At 43.9% G+C, this 23,423-nt stretch overlaps 1 protein-coding gene across 24 annotated transcripts in view; it reads left to right on the top strand.

The window, feature by feature from the left end:
• LOC115171489 (myosin-binding protein C, fast-type-like) overlaps nucleotides 1–23,423 on the top strand; it is a 47,551-nt gene that overhangs the window by 11,786 nt on the left and 12,342 nt on the right. Inside the window, exons 2-19 of one of the 24 annotated variants that reach the window (XM_029728333.1) lie at nucleotides 4,055–4,090; nucleotides 4,218–4,223; nucleotides 4,373–4,393; nucleotides 6,474–6,491; nucleotides 6,808–6,822; nucleotides 12,865–12,885; nucleotides 14,330–14,350; nucleotides 14,713–14,727; nucleotides 15,414–15,488; nucleotides 15,643–15,791; nucleotides 16,010–16,127; nucleotides 16,367–16,415; nucleotides 18,537–18,593; nucleotides 18,682–18,854; nucleotides 19,074–19,206; nucleotides 19,403–19,527; nucleotides 22,916–23,021; nucleotides 23,174–23,334. In XM_029728333.1, the coding sequence (XP_029584193.1) occupies nucleotides 4,055–4,090; nucleotides 4,218–4,223; nucleotides 4,373–4,393; nucleotides 6,474–6,491; nucleotides 6,808–6,822; nucleotides 12,865–12,885; nucleotides 14,330–14,350; nucleotides 14,713–14,727; nucleotides 15,414–15,488; nucleotides 15,643–15,791; nucleotides 16,010–16,127; nucleotides 16,367–16,415; nucleotides 18,537–18,593; nucleotides 18,682–18,854; nucleotides 19,074–19,206; nucleotides 19,403–19,527; nucleotides 22,916–23,021; nucleotides 23,174–23,334 (1,299 nt within the window). Of the gene's footprint in view, nucleotides 1–3,558; nucleotides 3,580–4,054; nucleotides 4,091–4,217; nucleotides 4,224–4,372; nucleotides 4,394–6,470; nucleotides 6,492–6,804; nucleotides 6,823–12,646; nucleotides 12,684–12,864; nucleotides 12,886–14,329; nucleotides 14,351–14,712; nucleotides 14,728–15,413; nucleotides 15,489–15,642; nucleotides 15,792–16,009; nucleotides 16,128–16,366; nucleotides 16,416–18,536; nucleotides 18,594–18,681; nucleotides 18,855–19,073; nucleotides 19,207–19,402; nucleotides 19,528–22,915; nucleotides 23,022–23,173; nucleotides 23,335–23,423 lie in introns of those variants that run through there. The other 23 variants (XM_029728337.1, XM_029728334.1, XM_029728336.1 and 20 more) reach the window with 23 other exon arrangements.

A 23,423-nucleotide genomic window follows, 5' to 3' on the forward strand; every position in this document is an offset into this window, starting at 1 on the left:
ATGACACAACAATGGGCCTCAGGATGTGCATTCAAATTGCCGTCGATAAAAAGCAATTGTGTTCATTGTCCATAGCTTATGCCTGCCCATACCATAACACCACCGCCACCATGGGGCACTCTGTTCACAACATTGACATCAGCATACTGCTCACCCACACGACGCCATACACGTCTGCGGTTGTGAGGCTGGTTGGACATACTGCCAAATTCTCTAAAACAACGTTGGAGGCAGCTTATGGTAGAGAAATTAACATTCAATTCTCTGGCAACGGCTCTGGTGGACATTCCTGCAGTCAGCATGCCAATTGCACGCTCCCTCAAAACAAGATCTGTGGCATTGTGTTGTGTGACAAAACTGCACATTTTAGAGGGGCTTTTTATTGTCCCCAGCACAAGGTGCATCTGTGTAATGATCGTGCCGTTTAATCAGTTTCTTGATATGCCACACCTGTCAGGTGGATGGACTATCTTGGCAAAGGAGAAATGCTCACTAACAGGGATGTAAACAGATTTGTGCACAGCATTTGAGCTATATAATCTTTTTGTGCGTATGGAACATTTCTGGGATCTTTTATTCCAGCTCATGAAACATGGGACCAAACTTTACATGTTGCATTTATATTTTTGTTCAGTATATATTTAGAGGAAGGCTTGACAGTGATGGGGCAGCTTGGGTATAGAAATTGAGGAAATCAAACACTGGTTCATCAACTATCTCAAAAAATATTTGTTAAAAATATACCATGGTATCCATCTCTCCCATGACTAAATCTGATGGAGCTGACCCTCAAGCCCTCAACTGAACACTTCTCACCATATCTGACCCCTGATGGCCTTTCTCATCTCCCTCTAGCTCCTTCTCACTTTCTCTCATTTCTCACTCTCTTCTCTTCTCTCTTTCTCTCGCTCTCATCTTTTCTCTCTGTCTGTCATTCTGTCTGTCTGTCTCTCTCTCTCACACTCAATCTCTGTCTCTCTGACTTAACGCTGTACTTAGAACTTTTGGTATGAGTACGGCAGATAGACAGACACTGAGCCGGCCTGTGATAGAGAGAGTGCTGACAGGTCGTAACCAGAGAGAAGCCTTGGCCTAACAAGGCTGAAGGCCTGAAGTAGAGAAGGGGTTGGGTGTTGGTCTAACCAAAGACAATCACTTGTCAAATTCCGGCCTGTTTTTATAGTATCCTAAGGCATCTTATTTAGCAATGGAATCTAGGGATGGTCTCATCTATCAATTTCTGCAATCATAAATTTTCATGGGAATATGAACAGGGGATTTGACTGGTAACCACCGTTCTGGAACATACTGTAGTATAGGGACAGGATTTGTCATTTTGATTGCTGACTTCTACACTGTTGTCACAGAGGAGACCATGCAGTGATAGTCACCACATGTTCCATATTTCTCCTGTGCTTCACAACAGCCACTCATCCTGTGTCCTTTAACAATGTCATGATGGGTGGTTAAACAAATTCTTTGTGCCAGCTTAGGACACAAGGCCTTGTCATCGGGGCGTACCGTCTCATGGCATGTGCTCAATGGTGCATAACACCCATCCCAGTCAACAATAGTGGACTGAGCAACGAATGGAGCACCAGAACTTCACTGACCCACTTACCTTCCATCTATGGACTCGGCCTGCTAAAAAAGGCACAGAACCTGGGCTAAAGAAGGCATTTAATGCCCTGCGCGTCAAAGACCCCCCCCCCCCCCGAGACCTAAGACAGTGGGTGTTGCCAGGGATAAAACTAGATGTGCTGAGAATGTTAACATATTGCTGCCTGAAAAACAAACCTTTTCAAAAATAGACGTGTCGGCTGCTCAGTATGCCAATACTGAGACCACAGCCAGGGTCATTCAGCACAACCAGAGTGTCAAGGCCAAGGCTGAAATCTCAGAATTGCAGTTCGGTACACTCCTGGGACAATAGTTCTGAAAAGTCAGTTGTGATTGATCAGATGGAGATGGTTCGGGAGACTTGGTTGATGTTCTACATTCTGTGGTTGGGTAGTTTAATGGATTTAGCTGACTACAAATCCCAAGGCACTGAGACTATTTATGTTATCACTTTAACAAGTGCTCTGAACAAGGACAAATTATCTGTACAAATTATAGCTTTGGATGGCAGATCCATGTGTCCTGCCAGTTTGAGTCAGAGATCATTACCGTTACTGTGATGTTCAGTTTGTTTTTCAGTAACTAATTCTTAATATCTACATTCATTAGGCACCCTTGTGGAGGTATTGTTTATCTCAGATATCAGTACTTTGATGGTCTTAAACCCTATCAAAAGCATCGTAGTCTTGAGGCTGCGTTCTTTGATATTTTTCAGTCACATTATTCTTCATGATCCTTGACTTCAGCGATGTCATTTACAAAATAGCCTCCAACACTCTACTCAGCAAATTGGATGCAGTCTATCACAGTGCCGTCCGTTTTGTCACCAAAGCCCCATATACTACCCACCACTGCGACCTGTATGCTCTTGTTGGCTGGCCCTCACTTCATATTCGTCGCCAAACCCACTGGCTCCAGGTCATCTATAAGTCTTTGCTAGGTAAAGCCCCGCCTTATCTCAGCTCACTGGTCACCATAGCAGCACCCACCCGTAGCACGCGCTCCAGCAGTTATATCTCACTGGTCACCCCCAAAGCCAATTCCTCCTTTGCCCGCCTTTCCTTCCAGTTCTCTGCTGCCAATGACTGGAACGAACTGCAAAAATCACTGAAGCTGGAGACTCATATCTCCCTCACTAACTTTAAGCACCAGCTGTCAGAGCAGTTCACAGATGACTGCACCTGTACATAGCCCATCTGTAAACAGCCCATCCAACTACCTCATCCCCATAATGTTATTTATTTTATTTATTTTGCTCCTTTGCACCCCAGTGTCTCTACTTGCACACTCATCTTCTGCACATCTATCACTCCAGTGTTTAATTTCACCACTATGGCCTATTTATTGCCTTGCCTCCCTTATCCTACCTCATTTGCACACACTGTATATAGACTTTTTCGATTGTATTATTGACTGTACGTTTGTTTATTCTATGTGTAACTCTGTGTTGTTGTTTGTGTCGCACTGTTTTGCTTTATCTTGGCCAGGTCGCAGTTGTAAATGAGAACTTGTTCTCAACTAGCCTACCTGGTTAAATAAAGATGAAACAAAAATCAAAATGATCTTCTCTTTAAAACTACCCATCTCTATCAAGAATATACACACAGTAGCGACTGTTTCTATAGCATGTTGATGTTTATTGGGATGAATCTTGTCCTGGAGGCATAATTGAGTGATTTCCACAAGATGGGCCAGCTGCAAAGTCAAAATTAGCTATATTTGTAAAAAATACATTTTTAAGGTTAGGGTTGGGCATAAGGTTAGCAATGTGGTTAAGGTTAGGGTTAATTATTTTATGATTTTGTGGCTGTGCCAGCTAGCGACTACATGGCATAGCTGCCTCCAGTACATGAGTCATCCCAATGAATGCCAACCTTTTTTTCTATATACAGTGTACTTATTACATTGACTCCAATTCCAATACTCTTTCTTTGCCAGAGGCAGAGCCTGAAGAAATTGGTAAGAACTGCACAAAGCAAGGTTGAGTGAATGTGCAACTCCTCTGTGGTTACATTAGAACATGTATTTCTTTATCGTATGAACTTATGTGTTATGTGTCTATGTACAGGTATGATATTGTATGTACAATGTACATGGGAATGCATTAATGTATCAACATTCTCAATTTGCACTACAGTGCTGTGTGCAGACGTGGATTATGCATATCTAGACTTCTACATAATACATGTACATTCAAATCATTTGTGAATGTTTGTATGTATGCATGTTTGCACAGTGTGAAGTCAAATATTGGTAATTCACAGTGGTGATTATTTTATGTTAACTATATTGTAAGTTTAATGGTCCATGATGTTTTCGACATGGTATGGTTGGAATCTAACCTTTCCTCTCTTTACAGAACTTCTACATACAACTGATGAAAACATATGTCACTTAGTTATTCATTATCGTATATGTTTGTCTTTAATTGTAGCTGCCAAGACAGATAAGGCTGCAGCAGCACCTGCTGGTGAGTCCACTCATAACAAATGGATGCCAAATACTTATACATGAAATACTTCAATGAATGGTTAGGCCTATACTAAAAATCAATGTCTGATTAAATTTTGCTCCTTTTTTTTTTTTTTTTTTTACAGATAAGGGTGGGTGAGAACAGGGCATGTGTGTGTGTGTGTGTGTGTGTGTGTGTGTTAACCTGTGTCCCTTTGTGTGTGTTTGTGTTAGTCAGTAGGGCATAATCATCCCCTCATCATTCCAATGTAATGTCGGTTAACTGTTTTCCCTCACTCAGCGAAGCCAGCGGAGGATCATGGTAAGGCCTCTAAGACCAATCACAGAAGTAGCTTTCTGTGGGGATGAGACTGAGAGTGGCCATGCATGATTCTCACCACGCACCATGACAGTGTTGATCAGATAGAACGCCAATACACTTAACTTAGGCTTCACACGTTTATATTCACGCCTATCACAATTTCCTACTGGTTTATGCATGACAAAGCAGACTATATTCATTTAAATGATATATTAGTCATTATTCTTTTGATTCTTATTGTTTTTTTTTTATTACCTGAGATGACAGGTCACCAATCAGTTGGTAAGAACTACCTATGTTAAGGTTGAGGTGATGTTTGTTATGTGGGTTATTTTGGCACTGGAGTGTGTGTTTCTGGGTGCGTGTGTGTATCTGGGTGTGCGTGTGTGTATGGGGTGTGTGTGGTGTGGTCTGTGTGAGTGTGTTTATTATTATTTATTTTGTGTGTGTGTATGCTGTAAAAAAAAAATAATAATCTGTTGGTTCAACGTACATTTGTAAAACAACCAGCTGCAATAGGATTGTGAGTTTGCTCAACAAACTCACAACAAAAAACAATTGTACGTTGAATCAACATATTTTTGTTACAGTGTATACATACATGCATATGTGGAGGATTGTTCAGGAAACGGTTCGGATGTGTATTTCCTTTGACTCAGTATGTGAGTTTGTGTGAGTGTCTGCTACTGCAGTATACCGCCTTTACTACACACTTACTCCACACTGAAATCCTCTCATTTTAGTGGCAGAGGCCCAGCCTGCTGAAGAGAGTTAGAGCTGTTCTGTCTGATGTGTCATTTGTGTCGGTGTATGTATTGTATGTGGAAGTGTGCAGGTATAGGTTTTTGTCCGTGTTGTATGTTTGTATCTGTTTTTGTATGTGTGTGTGTGTGTGTGTGTGTGTGTGTGTGTGTGTGTGTGTGTGTGTGTGTGTGTGTGTGTGTGTGTGTGTGTGTGTGTGTGTGTGTGTGTGTGTGTGTGTGTGTGCGTGCGACTGTGTGTACATAATGCTAGCTCCAATACTGAAATCCATTTGTGTGTATTAACAGAGGCCCAGCCTGCTATAGAGGGGAAAGGTTTTTGTGGCTGAATGTATTACTTAAATATGTGCATGCAGCACGAGCACATAGGTTGGGCGTGTGTACACGGTAAGTTTGCATATATTGTGAGAGTGTTGTATGTGTACACCGTGCATCATGTCAGCTCTATTCAACAATGAAGTCCAGTCGTCCTCCCTGATAGCCCTGTTTATCTTTACTGACAGAAGCCGAACCTGCTGTAGAGCGTAAGAGCTGTTCTGGCTTAATATGGTCCTTCAATGTATAACACACACAGCATTAAGTTGAAGTCAGTGTGTTATCTACGATTCATCGGAGAGATGGTGGAGGCATTTGTTTGTGGGTATACGAGTAGTTTATGTGTGTGTGAGAGTGTATATGTACATGAAGGATCTTAATTTGAGCCAGATTGCTACAGCAGGAAAATAATCCTGCGGTAACTGGAAATGTGAATTATTATGTTGGTTATAATTCATGGATATTTTTTTGTAGGGATACATTTAATGTTTGATGTTTTAAAGTGGAAATTACAAACTTTAGAAGCCTTTTTAGACCTTGAATACACTACAAGTTTGCATTTCCTGCTGTGCAGGAAAATTCTGATCAACAAAAGAGTGGTCAAATTAAGAACCTGTATGCATACTGCATTGATGCTAGCTTTGGTACAGACTCAGATCATTTGGTACAGTCTAGTTCATATCACTGAAATTCTGTCATTGTATTGACAGTGGTCGACCTTGTTACGGAGGGTAAGAGCTTTTCTGGCTAAATGTGTTAGTTGTGTCTGTATGTGTGAGTTCATATTGCATCATGTAAGGCAACTCTACTCAACATTTAAGTCCGGTTCCTTAAACCCTCTTATTTATATTGGCTAAGAGCTTTTCTGTCTGAGTGTGATAGTTACGTGAGTGTATGCAATGTATGAAGATAGCAGTGTGTGTGTGTGTGTGTGTGTGTATTTATATTTACTAAGTAATTACTCAAGTTCCTCTTCTAAAAGCCCTTCGTTTTCTTGGCAGAAGCCCGGTCTGCTATAGAGGGTAAGAGCTTTTCTGGCCTAACATGTCACTTGTACGGAATGTGTGTGTGTGTGTGTTTGTCTGTGTGAAATAGGTGCAATACTACTTATTCAGTTCAACCCCAAAACCAGCCTGCTGCAGAGGGTAAGTGCTTCTCTAGCTGAATGTGTTACTTGTATGTGTGGGCATACTGTTATGTGGAAGAGTACCTGTATGTGTTTATGTATGTGTGGATAAGGTGCATCATGCTAGCTTTACAAATGGACAAAACAGTTTTTCTAATTCTACTCATGCTCAATTAATGCGCTGCCTAATATCTTATCATTTTCATTAGCAGATGGTGTTACAGATGGTAAGAGCTTTTCTGGCCTATTGTGTCACTTATAAAAATGTGTATATGATGTGTGTGTGTGTTTGTGTGCAGGACCGGCTTTAGCCTGTTGGGGGCCCTGAGCGAGGTTTTGGCTAACAAAATCAATGGGGATTGAGACCCCGACTGAGTTTTTTTGGGGGGGGGGGGGGGTTTGGGGGCCCACTAGCGGCCTGAGGCCGTAAGTGACCGCTTTTGGCGCTTATGCCTTGTGTGTACAAGTTGCGTCATGCTAACATTAAAATCATATAATTTTAATTAACAGAGGCCCAGCCTGCTCCAAAGGATAAGCTTTTCTGTCTGGATGTGTTACTTGTACAGAGCGGGTGTGCAATGTGCATCATGCTAGCATTACCAGTCATGTTAGTGAATGTGTGTGTATGTGTGTGCCTACTATTATGTGGAAGTGTACCTGTGTGATTGTATGTATGGGTGTCTGGTGCATCATGCTAGCATTACTAAGTTATTTCACCCCCTGCCTAATATGTTATCATTTTCTGTTATAGATGGCCTAACATGTCACTTGTATAGAGTGCGTGTGTGTTTGTGTGTGTGTGTGTGAGTGGTGTGTTTGTCTTTTTAAAATGCGTGCCTCATGCTTAACATCTCATGTTAGTTAAATGTATCCCCTAAATCCTCATGATCTTTTATTAACAGAGGCACAACCTGCTACTGAGGCTAAGATGTTTTCTGGTCTAACATGTCACTTGTGTATAATGTATGTGGGAGAGTGTCTGCGTTCGTGCGTGTGTGTTTTGTTTGTCTGTGTACGTACAAGGTGCGTTTTAGTTCAATCATCAGAGGCCCAGCCGCAACATTAACACAGGCCCAGCCTGCAACATTAACACAGGCCCAGCCGCAACATTAACACAGGCCCAGCCGCAACATTAACACAGGCCCAGCCTGCAACATTAACACAGGCCCAGCCGCAACATTAACACAGGTCCAGCCTGCAACATTAACACAGGCCCAGCCGCAACATTAACACAGGCCCAGCCGCAACATTAACACAGGCCCAGCCTGCAACATTAACACAGGCCCAGCCTGCAACATTAACACAGGCCCAGCCGCAACATTAACACAGGTCCAGCCTGTAACATTAACACAGGCCCAGCCTGCAACATTAACACAGGCCCAGCCGCAACATTAACACAGGCCCAGCCGCAACATTAACACAGGTCCAGCCTGCAACATTAACACAGGCCCAGCCTGCAACATTAACACAGGACCAGCCTGCAACATTAACACAGGCCCAGCCTGTAACATTAACACAGGCCCAGCCTGCAACATTAACACAGGCCCAGCCTGCAACATTAACACAGGCCCAGCCTGCAACATTAACACAGGCCCAGCCTGTAACATTAACACAGGCCCAGCCTGCAACATTAACACAGGACCAGCCTGCAACATTAACACAGGCCCAGCCTGCAACATTAACACAGGCCCAGCCTGTAACATTAACACAGGCCCAGCCTGCAACATTAACACAGACCCAGCCTGCAACATTAACACAGGACCAGCCTGCAACATTAACACAGGCCCAGCCTGTAACATTAACACAGGCCCAGCCTGTAACATTAACACAGGCCCAGCCACAGCATTAACACAGGCCCAGCCGCAACATTAACACAGGCCCAGCCTGTAACATTAACACAGGCCCAGCTACAACATTAACACAGGCCCAGCCTGTAACATTAACACAGGCCCAGCCACAACATTAACACAGGACCAGCCTGTAACATTAACACAGGCCCAGCCACAACAGAGGGTAAGAGCTTTTCAGTCAGTGTGTTAAGCCTTAATTGACACCCTATGCTGTATGCAACTACAATAAGCTAGGCAAAATGGCGATCCTCTATAGTTGCGAAGCTAAAATATGCAGACGTGTGCAGCCCCGCAATTAGAAACTTGATGCAAGTACGCAGGAGGATCGCCATTTTACGTAGCTAATTGCATTCGGAAAGTATTCAGACCCCTTGACTTTTTCAACATTTTGTTACATTACAGCCATGTTCTAAAATGTATTAATTAAAAATCTACACACAATACCCCATAATGACAAAGCAAAAGCAGGTATTTAGAAATTGTTGCAAATTTCTTAAAAACAGAAATTCCTTATTTACATGAGTATTAAGACCCTTTGTATGACACTCGAAATTGAGCTCAGGTGCATCCTGTTTCCATTGATCATCCTTGAGATGTTTCTACAACTTGATTGGAGTCCACCTGTGGTAATTTCAATTGATTGGATTGGAAAGGCACACACTTGTCTATATAAGGCCATGAGGTCGAAGGAATTGTCCGTAGAGCTCCGAGACAGGGTTGTCTCAAGGCACAGATCTGGGGAAGGGTACCAAAAAATGTCTGCACCATTGAAGTTCCACAAGAACACAGTGGCCTCCATCATTCTTAAATGGAAGAAGTTTGGAACTACCAAGACTCTTCCTAGAGCTAGCCGCCCGGCCAAACTGAGCAATCGGGGGAGAAGAACCCAATAGTCACTCTGACAGAGCTCCAGAGTTCCTCTGTGGAGATGGGAGAAACTTCCAGAAGGACAACCATCTCTGCAGCACTTCACCAATCAGGCCTTTATGGTAGAGTGGCCAGACGGAAGCCACTCCTTAGTAAAAGGCACATGACAGGCAGCTTGGTGTTCGCCAAAAGGCACCTAAAGGACTCTCAGACCTCGAGAAACAAGATTGTCTGGTCTGATGAAACCAAGATTGAACTCTTTGGTCTGAAATCCATGCGTCATGTCTGGAGGAAACCTGGCACCGCTCATCACCTGGCCAATACCATCCCTACGGTGAAGCATGGTGGTGGCAGCATCATGCTGTAGGAATGTTTTTCAGAGGCAGGGACAGGGAGACTAGTCAAGATCGAGGGAAAGATGAACAGAGCAAAGTACAAAGATCCTTGATGAAAACCTGCTCAGGACCTCAGACTGGGGTGAAGGTTCACCTTCCAACAGGACAACGACCCTAAGCACAGAGCCAAGACAACGCAGCAGTGGCATCGGGAGAAGTCTCTGAATGTCCTTAAGTGGCCCAGCCAGAGCCCAGACTTGAACCTGATCGAACATCTCTGGAGAGACCTGAAAATAGCTGTGCAGCGATGCTCCCCATCCAACCTGACAGAGCTTGAGAGGATCTGCAGAGAAGAATGGGAGAAACTCCCCAAATACAGGTGTGCCAAGCTTGTAGCGTCATACCCAAGAAGACTTGAGGCTGTAATCGCTGCCAAAGGTGCTTCAACAAAATACTGAGTAAAGGGTCTGAATACTTATGTAAATGTAATATTTCAGGTTTTTTTTATACATTTGCAAACATTTCTAAAAACCTTTTTTGCTTATGTAAATGTGATCTTTCAGGGTTTTATTTTTAATACATTTTTGCTTTGTCATTATGGGGTATTGGGTGTAGATTGATGAGGGACAAAAATTATTTAATCCATTTTACAATAAACAATTTAATCCATTTTACAATAAGGCTCTAACGTAAAAAAAATATGGAAAAGGTGAAAGGGTCTGAATACATTCTGAATGCACTGTATATTAGCCTTTACTTGTTTGTTTGTATCTTGTATACATATTTGCGGAAGTGTCGTGTGGGTGGGTGGGTGTGGGTATTTCAGTGTGTGCTTCTGCATATATAGCACCAGTGAAAGTTTAGACACACCTACTCAGGAATTATTTTTTATTTTTTTCTAAGCGCAAACCAGATATTTTCTACATTGTAGAATAATAGTGAATACATCAAAACTATGAAATAACACATATGGAATCATGTAGTAACCAAAAAAGTGTGAAACAAATCAAAATATATTTTAGATTTTTCAAAGTAGCCACCATTTGCCCTGATGACAGCTTTGCACACTCTTGGCATTCTCTAAACTGGCTTCATGAGGAATGCTTTTCCAACAGTCTTGAAGGAGTTCCCACATATGCTGAGCACTATTTGGCTGCTTTTCATTTTACTCTGTGGTCCAACTCATCCCAAACTATCTCAATTGGGTTGAGATCGGGTGATTGTGGAGGCCAGGTCATCTGATGCAGCACTCCGGCGCTCTCCTTCTTGGTCAAATAGCCCTTACACAGCCTGGAGGGATGTCTTGGGTCATTGTCCTGTTGAAAACAAATGATAGTCCCACTAAGCGCAAACCATATGGGATGGCGTATCGCTGCAGAATGCTATGGTAGCCATGTTGGTTAAGTGTGCCTTGAATTCTAAATAAATCACAGACAGTGTCACCATTAAAGCACTCCCACACCATCACACCTCCTCCTCCATGCTTCACGGTGGGAACCACACATGCGGAGATCATCCGTTCACCTACACTGCGTCTCACAATGACATGGTGGTTGGAACCAAAAATCTCAAATTTGGTGTCATCATACCAAAGGACAGATTTCCACCAGTCTAATGTCCATTGCTCGTGTTTTTTGGCCCAAGCAAGTCTCTTCTTCTTATTGTTGTCCTTTTAGTAGTGGTTTCTTTGCAGCAATTCGACCATGAAGGCCTGATTCACACAGTCTCCTCTGAACAGTTGATGTTGATGTGTCTGTTACTTGAATTCTGTGAAGCATTTATTTGGGCTGCAATCTGAGGTGCATTTAACTCTAATGAACTTATCCTCTGCAGCAGAAGTAACTCTGGTTCTTCCTTTCCTGTGGCGGTCCTCATGAGAGCCAATTTTATCATAGCGTTTGATGGTTTTTTGCGATTGTTCTTGACATTTTCTGCATTGACTGACCTTCATGCCTTAAAGTAATGATGGACTGTCATTTCTCTTTGCTTATTTGAGCTGTTCTTGCCATAATAGGGAGTTGGTATTTTACCATAGGGCTATCTTCTGTATACCACCCCTACCTTGTCACAACACAACTGATTGGCTCAACAAAAAAAATCCACAAATTAACTTTTAACAAGGCACACCTGTTAATTTAAATGCATTCCAGGTGAATATCTCATGAAGCTGGTTGAGAGAATGCCAAGAGTGTGCAAAGCTGTCATCAAGGCAACAGGTGGATACTTTGAAGAATCTTGTTAGGTGCCTCCTAAGAAGAGGTAGGTGCAGGAGTCAGGAGCAGGAGAGCAAGGAATTTCCAGTAGCACAATCGTTTATTGAACGTCCCAAAACACGACAACTACAGGTGGGGAAACACACCCAACGAATTCGCCACACACAGGGAAATAAACGTAACACACGGAGGAGAAACCTCTACTCCTAAATACATTACAAACGGTACAACAAACGGTAAAACCTGTAGCGCAGACACGCACCCCAAGCAGAGCAACAACAGCAAATAATCCCGCACAAAGACTAGCAGGCAGCTGAGGTTAATAAACCCACCGAAATTAACTAATAGGACACAGGTGTAAACAAAACAGACAGACACAAACGAAAAGGAAAAATGGATCAGTGGCAGCTAGTAGGCCGCCGCCGACGACGACCGCCGAGCACTGCCCGAACAGGGAGAGGAGCCACCTTCGGTGGAAGTCGTGACAAATCTGAAATATAATATATCACTTTTTTGGTTACTACATGATTCCATATGTGCTATTTCACTATTATTCACTATTATTCTGCAATGTAGAAAATAGTAAAAATAAAGAAAAGCCCTTGAATGAGTAGGTGTGTTCAAACTTTTGACTGGTACTGTATATATTAGCATTCTCCTCATACTTAACCATAAAACCTTTTACTTTCTTTTATCAGAGCACCCTGAGACAAGGAAGGGTACTGTAACAAAAGGATTGTAGTGCAGTGACTGTATGAATGCACAAATGTATCAAGTTTGTGTGTATTTGTATGAACCAGCATGTATGCCAGTGTCATCATGGGTAAGCCTATGTATTTTTATATGTCTTGTTTTTATGATCTAGTATTTCATATATTCATATATCCACAACTTTTTTCTCCGGTCACAGACTCCGTACACAGAGACAGTATATTTGGTTGTTGTTTAACCCTTCGCTGTCCGCAGTACTAATGTCTATGTACCAATTGTTTCTTTTCATTCAGAGGGAAGTGAGTGCAGAGATGGTAAGGAAAGGAAACAATACACAACTCCCCCTCTGTGTTTGTGTGTTCTTATGCTTCCCTGCTTCCTGTCAATCACCTGGTTAACGTGCATGTCTGTCAGTCTCAGTCACGGCACGGTGTGTCGGTGACCTGAGTGTCCGTCACGGTGGACTGACAAACGGAGACTACTGAATCCTGGGATTGCTCTGGCGAAGGCCTTCATAGTCTGACTGTAGCAGTACAGACCATTGTAGATGGCAGTCGGTAATGGAAGAGATCCTGCAGGCCTACTTTATGGGTTTATGGATACTGTATCATTTATGTAGAAATCTTTAGGAATCATCTGTTTAGGAGTTAGACCCAGAAAATCAGTCTGACAGATAGTTGTGATATCAGCGCCGACTGATACTAATTACTAGAGATCAGCGGTGAGTTTCCCAAAAACATAAAGATCATATTGGCAAAATGGCATAAAATCATCATTTTTCTATTGCTTATGAATGTACTTAAGATGATCTTTAGTGCTAAATATGATATTCATGTTTTTGGGAAACTCACCCCTGATCTGTTGAGATTAGACATTACATGATACAGTATCATGGTTTCGCCAAAGCATCCAAGTGAAGGAATTGTATTAAACATCAAATGACCTTGACTTGAAATTGATGCAGAGTGAAAACGTAATCTAAATTACAAATGACAAAATGATATATACTGTATATATTTACTCTGGGTATATATCGTGACCTGTGTGTATGTGTGCACTTACTAAGGTAATGGTTTAATAGAAGGATAAATTGATGATAAGTTTTGCTGTTTTGTTGAGTTAGTTCAAATACTGTTCCTGCACAATACCATATCCCCTATCATTAATCACTGTATTGCAAAAAATGTTGATGTGAAATATCAAGGTATTATCTGTTCCTGAAGTGTTACAGTAATAATGAATTAAGTGATATTTACCTACAATAATATTTCCCATAATACGCATTATCCCCCAAAATGATCTTAGTGAAGAATTGTTATGGTTTTGATGGTTGCCGGTTCTGCTCTTCCATTTGAGGTGTTTACCGCTGCACTCCCAACCTCTCACAGTTTCAAACCGCAGCGACTTTCCAATGTGAGAGTGAAATGGTGTAAAGAGCTGAAGGAAAAGTATCCCTTGGGTGCTGGTCCAGGATCAGCTTGACCTACTCACATTCTTACTGAAATAATTTAAATCACACTAGAGAACTGAGCCTGGATCTGTGCACAGGGGTCACTTGATTCCAATCAAATTAACCGAGCCCATAAAAGCAGAGAGAGGGGCATAGGCGGTGTGACTCTGAGTTTATGGAGGTGCATGACCTCACTTGATTCCTGACCCTTGTTCCATTCTCTCGACAACCTTTTCACCCAATCAATTGGTCAATTGATATGGCTTTTTACCTGCTTCTCTATGCTTATAAACTCTCTTTTTCCATAGAGCTCTTGTCAGATTCAGAAGGTGAGAGAACAAATAAATTGTGTTCCGTTTGCACCGCTAATAATTCCCCTAAATTCTCAATAATAATAATAATAATAATAATAATAATCATTGTAATGATGAGTACAGTGTCACCAACTGGTTTGAATTTGACGATTGTGGAAATTAACCGTCTAGTTTTTACCTCCATTTTGAAAAGAAAGGAAATGTTCATCCAAGTTAGAGAGGGAAGAGAGAGACGTTAAGTGTGTGTGTGAGAGAGCACCTGCAGGTCAGGTTTTCATGGCTGCTCAGTAAACGCTCATCTTTCAGATGACAGTAAAGATACTACAGCTAATGTGTTCCCCGCTGTGTTTCTCTCTCTCTCTTTCTCCCTGATACAGAATTGCCCGATGATGGTAAGACAAACAAATACTTGAGCTTGTATTTGTCTATCTGCTGACACAAAACAATGCAATCCTTTTTTTGAAAAGGAGGGAGCACGCAAAGGAACAGGAGCCAGCAGTCATGCTTTGATAATATCACAACATTAAAGAGCTATATTTACTTTTGTCAAAGTGGGACAAGACTAGTGGAAAGGGATGGATAAACACGTCTTCAGATGTGTTTTTAGTTCCTTGTTCATTCCCAGGTGGGCTTACCTTACTGCTGTTAAAGGCCCTCTTCTGGTGTTGACTAGACGCTTGGATACTGACCCTCAGATAAATACAAGACTGATGTCATGTCACATGATTTCTCATGATCATCCATTAGAATAGTGGAGACATTTCAGGGAGTGGAAACACATGCCGCAGCACTTTTCTGTCTTTGAGAAAAGCTGTTGCTAAATGTGGATACAAGACGTCTCAATAAGTCACAGGGTGAACAAAGACAAGCTTTACCTCTGACCTTTGATCTTGCTGCCTAGTAGACAAAATACCAATAAATGAATGGTATTTATAAACAAAGGTTAGGTGCTTTGGTCTAATGTTTGGTTTTCTGTCTCTATTTGTCTGTTCACTGATGTTGTGTCTATGATGTCTGATGAGCAGTCATCCATGACCTTATTCTACCCCTGACCTCTATGACCTCTCCCTACTTTTAGAGACTGTTCCAGGGGGGCAGTCCGAGCTGACCGGACTATTTGTAGAGAGGCCAGAGAGCACTACAGTAATCAAAGGTGAGTCCACTAACCTCTTCCCCCTCTCTGAGACATACTGTAACACTCTGAAGTTTGGATTGACACTCACATACGGATCATGCATAAGAACCCTAAAAACACCATTATCCAGAGGTCAGAATTTCTGATTGCTGATGTAAATTGTGGGTGGCAGGGAAGAACGTCACCTTTGTGGCTAAAGTGGACTCATCTGACCTGCTGAGGAAGCCCAACATGAAATGGCTGAAAGGGAAGTGGCTGGACCTGGGCAGCAAGGCTGGCAAGCACGTGCAGTTTAAAGAGGCCTATGACAGGAACTCCAAGGTGTGTGTCACTGTTTTCACATTCTCTCAAATCTGCACAAGTGAAAGTCTACTGTACATCTGTGTTACTCTTTTGTGTGTGTGTGTGTGTGTGTCTGTGTGTGTGTGTGTGTGTGTGTGTGTGTGTGTGTGTGTGTGTGTGTGTGTGTGTGTGTGTGTGTGTGTGTGTATATATATATTGTAAGGGTGTATGTCTTCCTCTCTCACTATCTCAACCAGGTCTACACATATGAGATGAGCATCATCAAAGTAGTGGAAGGAGATGCAGGTGGTTACCGCTGTGAGGTCACCTCCAAAGACAAGTGTGACAGCTGTACATTTGAAGTCACAGTGGAAGGTGGGTCCCTCCCAGGCCATCATTGTCAGCCATTTAGTCATGTATCTGTCACTTAACCTGTGGTCAGTGAGTTTGTCAGTAAGTCATTCAATATTTGATACAGAATGTATAATGATAAAGCAGGTAGTCTATATGTGTTTCAGTGTCAGTACTCAGTCCATTATTCATCCTGATTTTTCAACTGTCTGTCAGTTAGTCCAGTGTTCCTCTCACCGTTCCCTCCCTCTGTCATGTTTCAGCCGTACAAGAAGAGCAGCCCGCCAACATCCTGGATGCCTTCAAGCGATCGTGAGTGTCACTGTCAGGGTGGTTCCATTCAACATATCATCTGTCTTTCTCTCCCACCTCACATATGTTGGTTATTCTCTCTATCTTTGCCTCCGGGCATCTGTCCCACTCTGTGAGTATATCTTCCCCTGACTGTCTTTCTGGCTCCCATATCTGTGTTTGTAGGTGTCTATGGTATATCTGTGTCAGTCACGTTGTCTGTGTGCGTTTTGGCTTCACTGTATGTCTGTCATTGTACTATACATCTGCCTTTTCTTTATGTCTTTATCTGTGCATTCATGTCTATTTGTATCTCTTTGACTTACTGGTGTGTCTCTGTGACTTACTGGTGTGTCTCTGTGACTTACTGGTGTGTCTGTGACTTACTGGTGTGTCTCTGTGACTAACCTGTATGTTTGTTTGTGTGTTTTTATGTTTCAGTTGTACATTGTGTCCATATGTTTCTATTTCTGTGTCTGTTCACTATGTATATCCCTGTATTTCTGTATTCGTGTGTCTTCTCTTCCCTGTCTCCAAAGACTTGTTTCAATATGTGTGCAGCAGCTCTGTCTCTCGCTGTGAAGCTGTAGAAAATCCCTCTGTGTTTGTTGGCATAGTGCTGCCGCCAGTCAGTTCACTCTAGTTACTGTTTCAAATATGATTTCCTCTCCTAATCAGACAAAAAGACAAAAAAGCAAGGGTAAGAAAGGAAACACAACGTGCAAAGGACCATTTCAGATTGTGTTTTTGTGTTTATTTTGTGAATTTTGGTATGAAGAAAAGAAAAAGAGAATGAAAAGATATGAAAAAATAGATGCATTACAAGCGTGAATTAAAGTGTGAAAACCCAAGATGCCAAAAAACCTTCAACACCCCAAAAGTTGCTGGATGGGTTAGTGTTGACCTTGCCACAGTATGTGGGGGTTTTTACGTTCCAACTCCCACTGTCAGTAAGTATGGAGAATCCAGTCATTGCGATTCATCCGTGTGTACCCCCATCCTCCTCCTCAGCGATTCCGTGTCTGGCCTTGCTGCCTCTCTGTTATAAGGCAGCCTTGTCCTAAACTTCTTCCAGAACCTGAATCCACTGTGTGTGTTCAGAATATATTATTTGAGATTCTCTTCCGTGTGCTTCCATATTACCACCTTTGGAATTCTTCATCTGTCCACTGTGTGTGTTCAGATCTGAAATAGCCAGTGCTTCCCCTCATGTGTTCTTTGTCATGTGAGGCTATTTCTGGTACTATACGTCTGTCTGAGTGTGGCCCATTGACAAGGCCTCAAGTGGAACTGGTGTATATTTCCCATGGATTACATACATTAGAGATGCAATCATGAGGTGTCATGTGTGGATCTTTAAGAGAGTGTAAGAAAAGCGCTGTGTGGGTGTGTATCAGCAGTACCTGTGCGTGTACATTTACACAGAATTTACTGTGTATATATGTGTCAATGTACAGCCTTGTACATGTACAGTGTATCTGTGTTTGGGTTAGATACAGTAACAAATAGAGGTCAATACTGAACGTTCAAGTGTGTGTGTGTGTGTGTGTGTGTGTGTGTGTCTATATATACACACACACTAGTATGCTGTTTTTTATGTCCCATTGACTTTAGGTGGGCAAAGTGTCAGTATGCGCCTTATTGATTCCACTATGCTCTATATGCTCACTCATTACCATCCTGTTTTGTGTTATCAGAGGCATAAAAGGCGCCAAAAAAGGGTAAGAAATGGCTACAGACACTGTGCAACCACAGTGTACTGTCTATATATTTGTGTGTATATGGGAATTCCATCCCTGTTGTTATAACTTTTATATCAATACTATATCGTTGATGTGTCTTTACGTCAGAGAAAGTGAATGTGGGTATGTGTGTGCGGATGTACAGTGTACAGTGTAGTACCATCTATTGTATGTCCAGTACCATTATTTTACTTCCATATTTTATGTAAACAAACAATGATTCACTACAATAGCATTGAAATAGCACAGATATTAATTGTTGATTGATCTTATGTAAAACCTGGTATGTACAGTATACTGTATATTATGTTTGAAATGACCGACTCCTCTAACCTGACCTGACCTGACCTAACACTGTAGGAAACCTAATTCTCCCACTCGTACCCTTTCTTGTCCCCAGGGGAGATGCAGGAGAGGATGCAGGTGACCTGGACTTCAGTGCCCTCCTCAAAAAAAGGTAGGAGTGGAGTTAACTCCATTATGAGCAATCACACACACTCTCACACTCTCACACACACAATCAATCTCCTTCCCCTCTCTTTCAGGGAAAAAAAGGCGAGGGACGAGCCCAAAGAGGATGTGGATGTGTGGGAGATCCTGAAGGATGCTAAGCCATGTGACTATGAGAAGATTGCCTTTGACTATGGCATCACAGACCTCAGGGGCCTACTCAAGAGACTGAAGAAGATGAAGAAGGTGGAACCCAAGAAGAGTGATGGTGAGGGGAGAGAAATGGGGGGGATACTGGAGGAGGAAGTAGACAAGCTGTGGGCATTTCTACTTGAGAGTGATTGGGACAGGGAATGCTATATTATAGTGAATGTCCAAGGGGCTCTGAAAGGGAGGTAGTCTGGTGTAGTGTTGCTGGGGTTATTGTGGTTGTTGTGTCTGGTGTGTAAAGGCTGGAGACATAACATTGGTTCTTTCCCTCCATCAGCCTTCCTGAAGAAACTAGAGCAATGTTATTCCGTGGACAAGGGCAAGAGGACCCAGATGCATGTTGAGCTCCATGACCCCAACGTTCAGGTCAAATGGCTGAAGAACGGAGTGGAGATCAAACCCTCCGCCAAGTGAGACTGGCTGCTTTTTGTGTGTGTGTGTGTGTGTGTGTGTGTGTGTGATTGTCAGTATATTTGACTATATGAGCGTGTGAGTCATTCATTTGTCGATGAGTTGAGTGAGCGACACTCGGTCACTAGTGTCTCTGTCTGTCCTCTCTGTTTTCTGCCAGTGTCTCTCTCTGCCCCTGTCTGTCTGTCATGTCAGGTATGTGTTTGAGTGCGTGGGCAACAAACGGACACTCACCATCAACAAGTGCAACCTGTCTGACGATGCAGCCTATGAGTGTGTGGTGGGAGAGGAGAAGAGCTTCACTGAAGTCTTTGTCAAAGGTAAACACTCAGCATCTTTACATGGGGTGTTTGAGGGGAGGGAGTTGTTCCCTGCTTAGTTCAGTGTCTTTGAGTGTGTAGTGTCTGTCAACATTTACTGTGTATGCAGTACATGTCTCAATGTTTGTATGTATGTGTGTATTAATGTCTATGAACAGTAAGTTTGCACAACATTGTCGTCCTATATTTGTTGTCCAGTTTATAGCGTGTCTTATGTGTGTTCTGTGTGTCTCGTTGATTTTGGGAAGAGGGACAAAGATGCATTTGCTCCTCAATCATCACGTGCTTTGCTCTCTCTCTGTGCCCATTCATTTCATCCTGTTTTTGCATTTATCAGACCCTACAGCAACGGGTAAGCTTTCACCACACAGACGCCATTCCAGTGCGACAACCACAGTGTACTGTATGTTGTTGTCACAGACTTCTTCATCATCCGATGATATAGCGAAATCGTCGTCTGAAAATGTGGACCAATACGCAGTAGAGTTGGTGTTCATTTTCTTAATTTATTAAAGAACGTTGAACACGAGAAAAACAAGAAAACAATAAGCACGACGAATGACAGTTTTGCAGGCTCACAAACGCAGTGCAAAAACAATCTCCCACAAAAGACACATACAAACACACCCTAATATATGGGACTCTCAATCAAAGGCAAATGGACAACACCTGCCTTCAATTGAGAGTCCCAACCCCAATTAACCACACATAGACATACAACAGCTAGATCAATCATAGACATACATAACAAGGAACAGTGCCCAACAACCCCGGAATACACAAATCAAATCCCCTACAACAAACACACCACCCCGAATACCATAAAACAAATACCCTCTGCCACGTCCTGACCAAACTACAATACCAATTAACCCTTATACTGGCCAGGACGTGACAGTACCCCCCCTTAAAGGTGCTAACCCCGGAAGCACCTTAAGAAAAAACAAAAAAACAACAACCCCAAACAACAACAACACAAAAATTCCCCCCTACTAAAGGGAGGGAAGGGAGGGTGGCTGCCGTCAACGACGGCACTGTGCTACACCCCCCCTCCCCAACCCACCTATATCTGGAGGTGGCTCCGGTTCTGGCCGTTCCGGGCAGTCGGGCCACTCTGGCAGCTCGGGGCAGTCTGGCCAGTCTGGCAGCTCGGGGCAGTCTGGCAGCTCGGGGCAGTCTGGCAGCTCGGGGCAGTCTGGCAGCTCGGGGCAGTCTTGCAGCTCGGGGCAGCTCGGGGCAGTCTGGCAGCTCGGGGCAGTCTGGCAGCTCGGGGCAGTCTGGCAGCTCGGGGCAGTCTGGCAGTTCCGGGCAGTCTGGCCACTCCGGCAGTTCCGGGCAGTCTGGCAGTTCCGGGCAGATCCGGGCAGTCTGGCCACTCTGGCAGTCTGGCAGTTCCGGGCAGTCTGGCCACCCTGGCAGTTCCGGGCAGTCTGGCCACTCTGGCAGTTCCGGGCAGTCTGGCCACTCTGGCGGCTCCTGACTAGCGGGCGGCTCTGGCGACTCCTGACTGGCGGGCAGCTCTGGTGACGTACGACTGGCGGGCAGCTCCGGTGACGTACGACTGGTGGGCAGCTCCGGTGACGTACGACTGGCGGGCAGCTCCGGTGACTGTTGACTGGCGGGCAGCTCCGGTGACTGTTGACTGGCGGGCAGCTCCGGTGACTGTTGACTGGCGGGCAGCTCCGGTGACTGTTGACTGGCGGGCAGCTCCGGTGACTGTTGACTGGCGGGCAGCTCCGGTGACTGTTGACTGGCGGGCAGCTCTGGTGACTGTTGACTGGCGGGCAGCTCTGGTGATTGTTGACTGGCGGGCAGCCCTGGCGACTTTAGACTGGCGAGGCTGGGTTTACGCACTAGGTGCCTGATGCGTGGTGCTGGTACTGGATATGTCAGCTTTGAAACACACACCTTAGGGCTAGTGCGTGGAGCGGGAACAGGACGTACTGGACTGGGCTGACACACGATAATCCTGGTGCGTGGTGCTGGTACTGGATATGCCAGCTTGGGAACACGCACCTCTAGGCTAGTGCGTGGAGCGGGAACAGGATATATAGGACCATGGAGGCTTACTGGCGGTCTCGAGCTTAAACCTGGCATCGCCCTTTCTGGCTGAATGCTTACTACCCCCTGGCAAATGCGGGGCGCTGGTATAGCGCATACTGGCCTAAACACACTTGGCCTCGCCATAACACCCATTACCCCGAAGCATAAGACCTGTCCATTAACTGGCCTCCGAGAAACAGTCCGGGGATTTGGCCTGGGGCTCCAAACTTGCCCCGCCAAACTACCCATATGCCCCCCCAAAAAATGTATTGGGGTTGCCTCTCGGGTTTAATCACCAGTCGTGTTCCTCAGCAGCATTCCCGGTCTTTGCTCCATTTTTTCCATGGGCCCTCTCCGGCCATAACTTGCTCCCATGTCCATTTCTCCCGTTTATCCAATTCAAATTCCCTCTGCTCCTTCCTCTGCTGCTTGGTCCTTTGGTGGTGGGAGATTCTGTCACGTCCTGACCAAACTACAATACCAATTAACCCTTATACTGGCCAGGACGTGACAGTTGTTGTGTGTATTTAGACGTCTCTGTTGCTTCTGTCAGTGTTTATATCAATGCCGTACGTGTTGATGTATCTAACGTGAGAGAAGGTGTACGTGTGTTTAGCGGATGGTTGCTAGTGGAAGCTAGCTTAGCATCGATCGCACAGTTCAGTCACCTTCTGGAGACCTGGAGTACTGTCTCCCCCCCCCAAAAAAAAACATCCAGGGCTTTTGAGGTATAGCACTTTTGGCGGAAACTTCTGAGTACGTTGTTGTGTTGTTGTTGTGAGCATGGTACTGTATGGGAGCCCGCGGTGGGCGGGTTCATGTTACAGTGGTGCCGTGACTCAGATCCCAGAGTTGATGTCTGAGGTTGCTGCCGGAAAAGGAGGAGGTCAGAGCGAGGTGGATATAGAGGACGGCAGCTAACGGATGCTAGCTTAGCATCACGCATTGACACAGTGATGATGATGTCACCTTCCTGGAGAACTGAGGTACTGTCTCCCCCGTACCACAACAGCTCAGTTTTCTGTTTCTATAGCAGTATTAACGGAGACTATGGAGGACATTGTGTTGTTGTGAAACATGGTATTGAATCCTGGTGCGGACTGGTACATGTTAGGTGTGCGTGTCTTTGTGTTAGCACAGTATACAGTGCTGTGCCATGAAATCTTCAGCTTCATCATTCTTCCACTTCTTCCTCCTTATTCTTCTGCTTACTTTGGTGTTGAGTGACCAAGTCTTTGTTGGTGAGTTTTCCTGTAAGTGTGTTTGTGTGTGTGTATGTGTGTAACTTCCCCATGGTGTTTGTATGTGGTGTATGAGTTGTGTTGACGTCTGTGTCTATCCACAGAGCCCCCAGTCACCATCACCAAGCTGCTGGACGATGTGCATGTAGTGGTGGGAGAGAAGGTGGAGTTTGAGTGTGAGGTGTCAGAGGAAGGAGCCAACGTCAAATGGTGAGGGACTCATACTAATATCCTTTTTAATCAAATGACTAAGTAACTTAATCAATCAATCTCTGTTACAGCTGTGGCATTTGTGTGTGAATGTGTCTCTCACCGCTGTTAAACGCTATTTCTATGTCTATGTGTGTCTCACCCGTGCTCAGGATGAAAGATGGAGTTGAGCTGACCAAGGATGGGAAGATCAGGATAAAGAAGGATGGGAAGAAACACACTCTGGTCATCAATGAAGCAACCATAGAGGACATCGGGATGTACTATGTTTACACTAACGGGGGAGAATCCAAAGGAGAACTGGAAGTGGAAGGTACCACTTCCAGATATCATACAGTACACTAAAAAAGGAAATGTTTTATTAACTTCATTTTTGGAAGAGTCTGAAATGCTGTCTCTTTC

This window comes from Salmo trutta, chromosome 32 (assembly GCF_901001165.1).
Source record: "Salmo trutta chromosome 32, fSalTru1.1, whole genome shotgun sequence".
NCBI classification, from domain to species: domain Eukaryota; kingdom Metazoa; phylum Chordata; class Actinopteri; order Salmoniformes; family Salmonidae; genus Salmo; species Salmo trutta.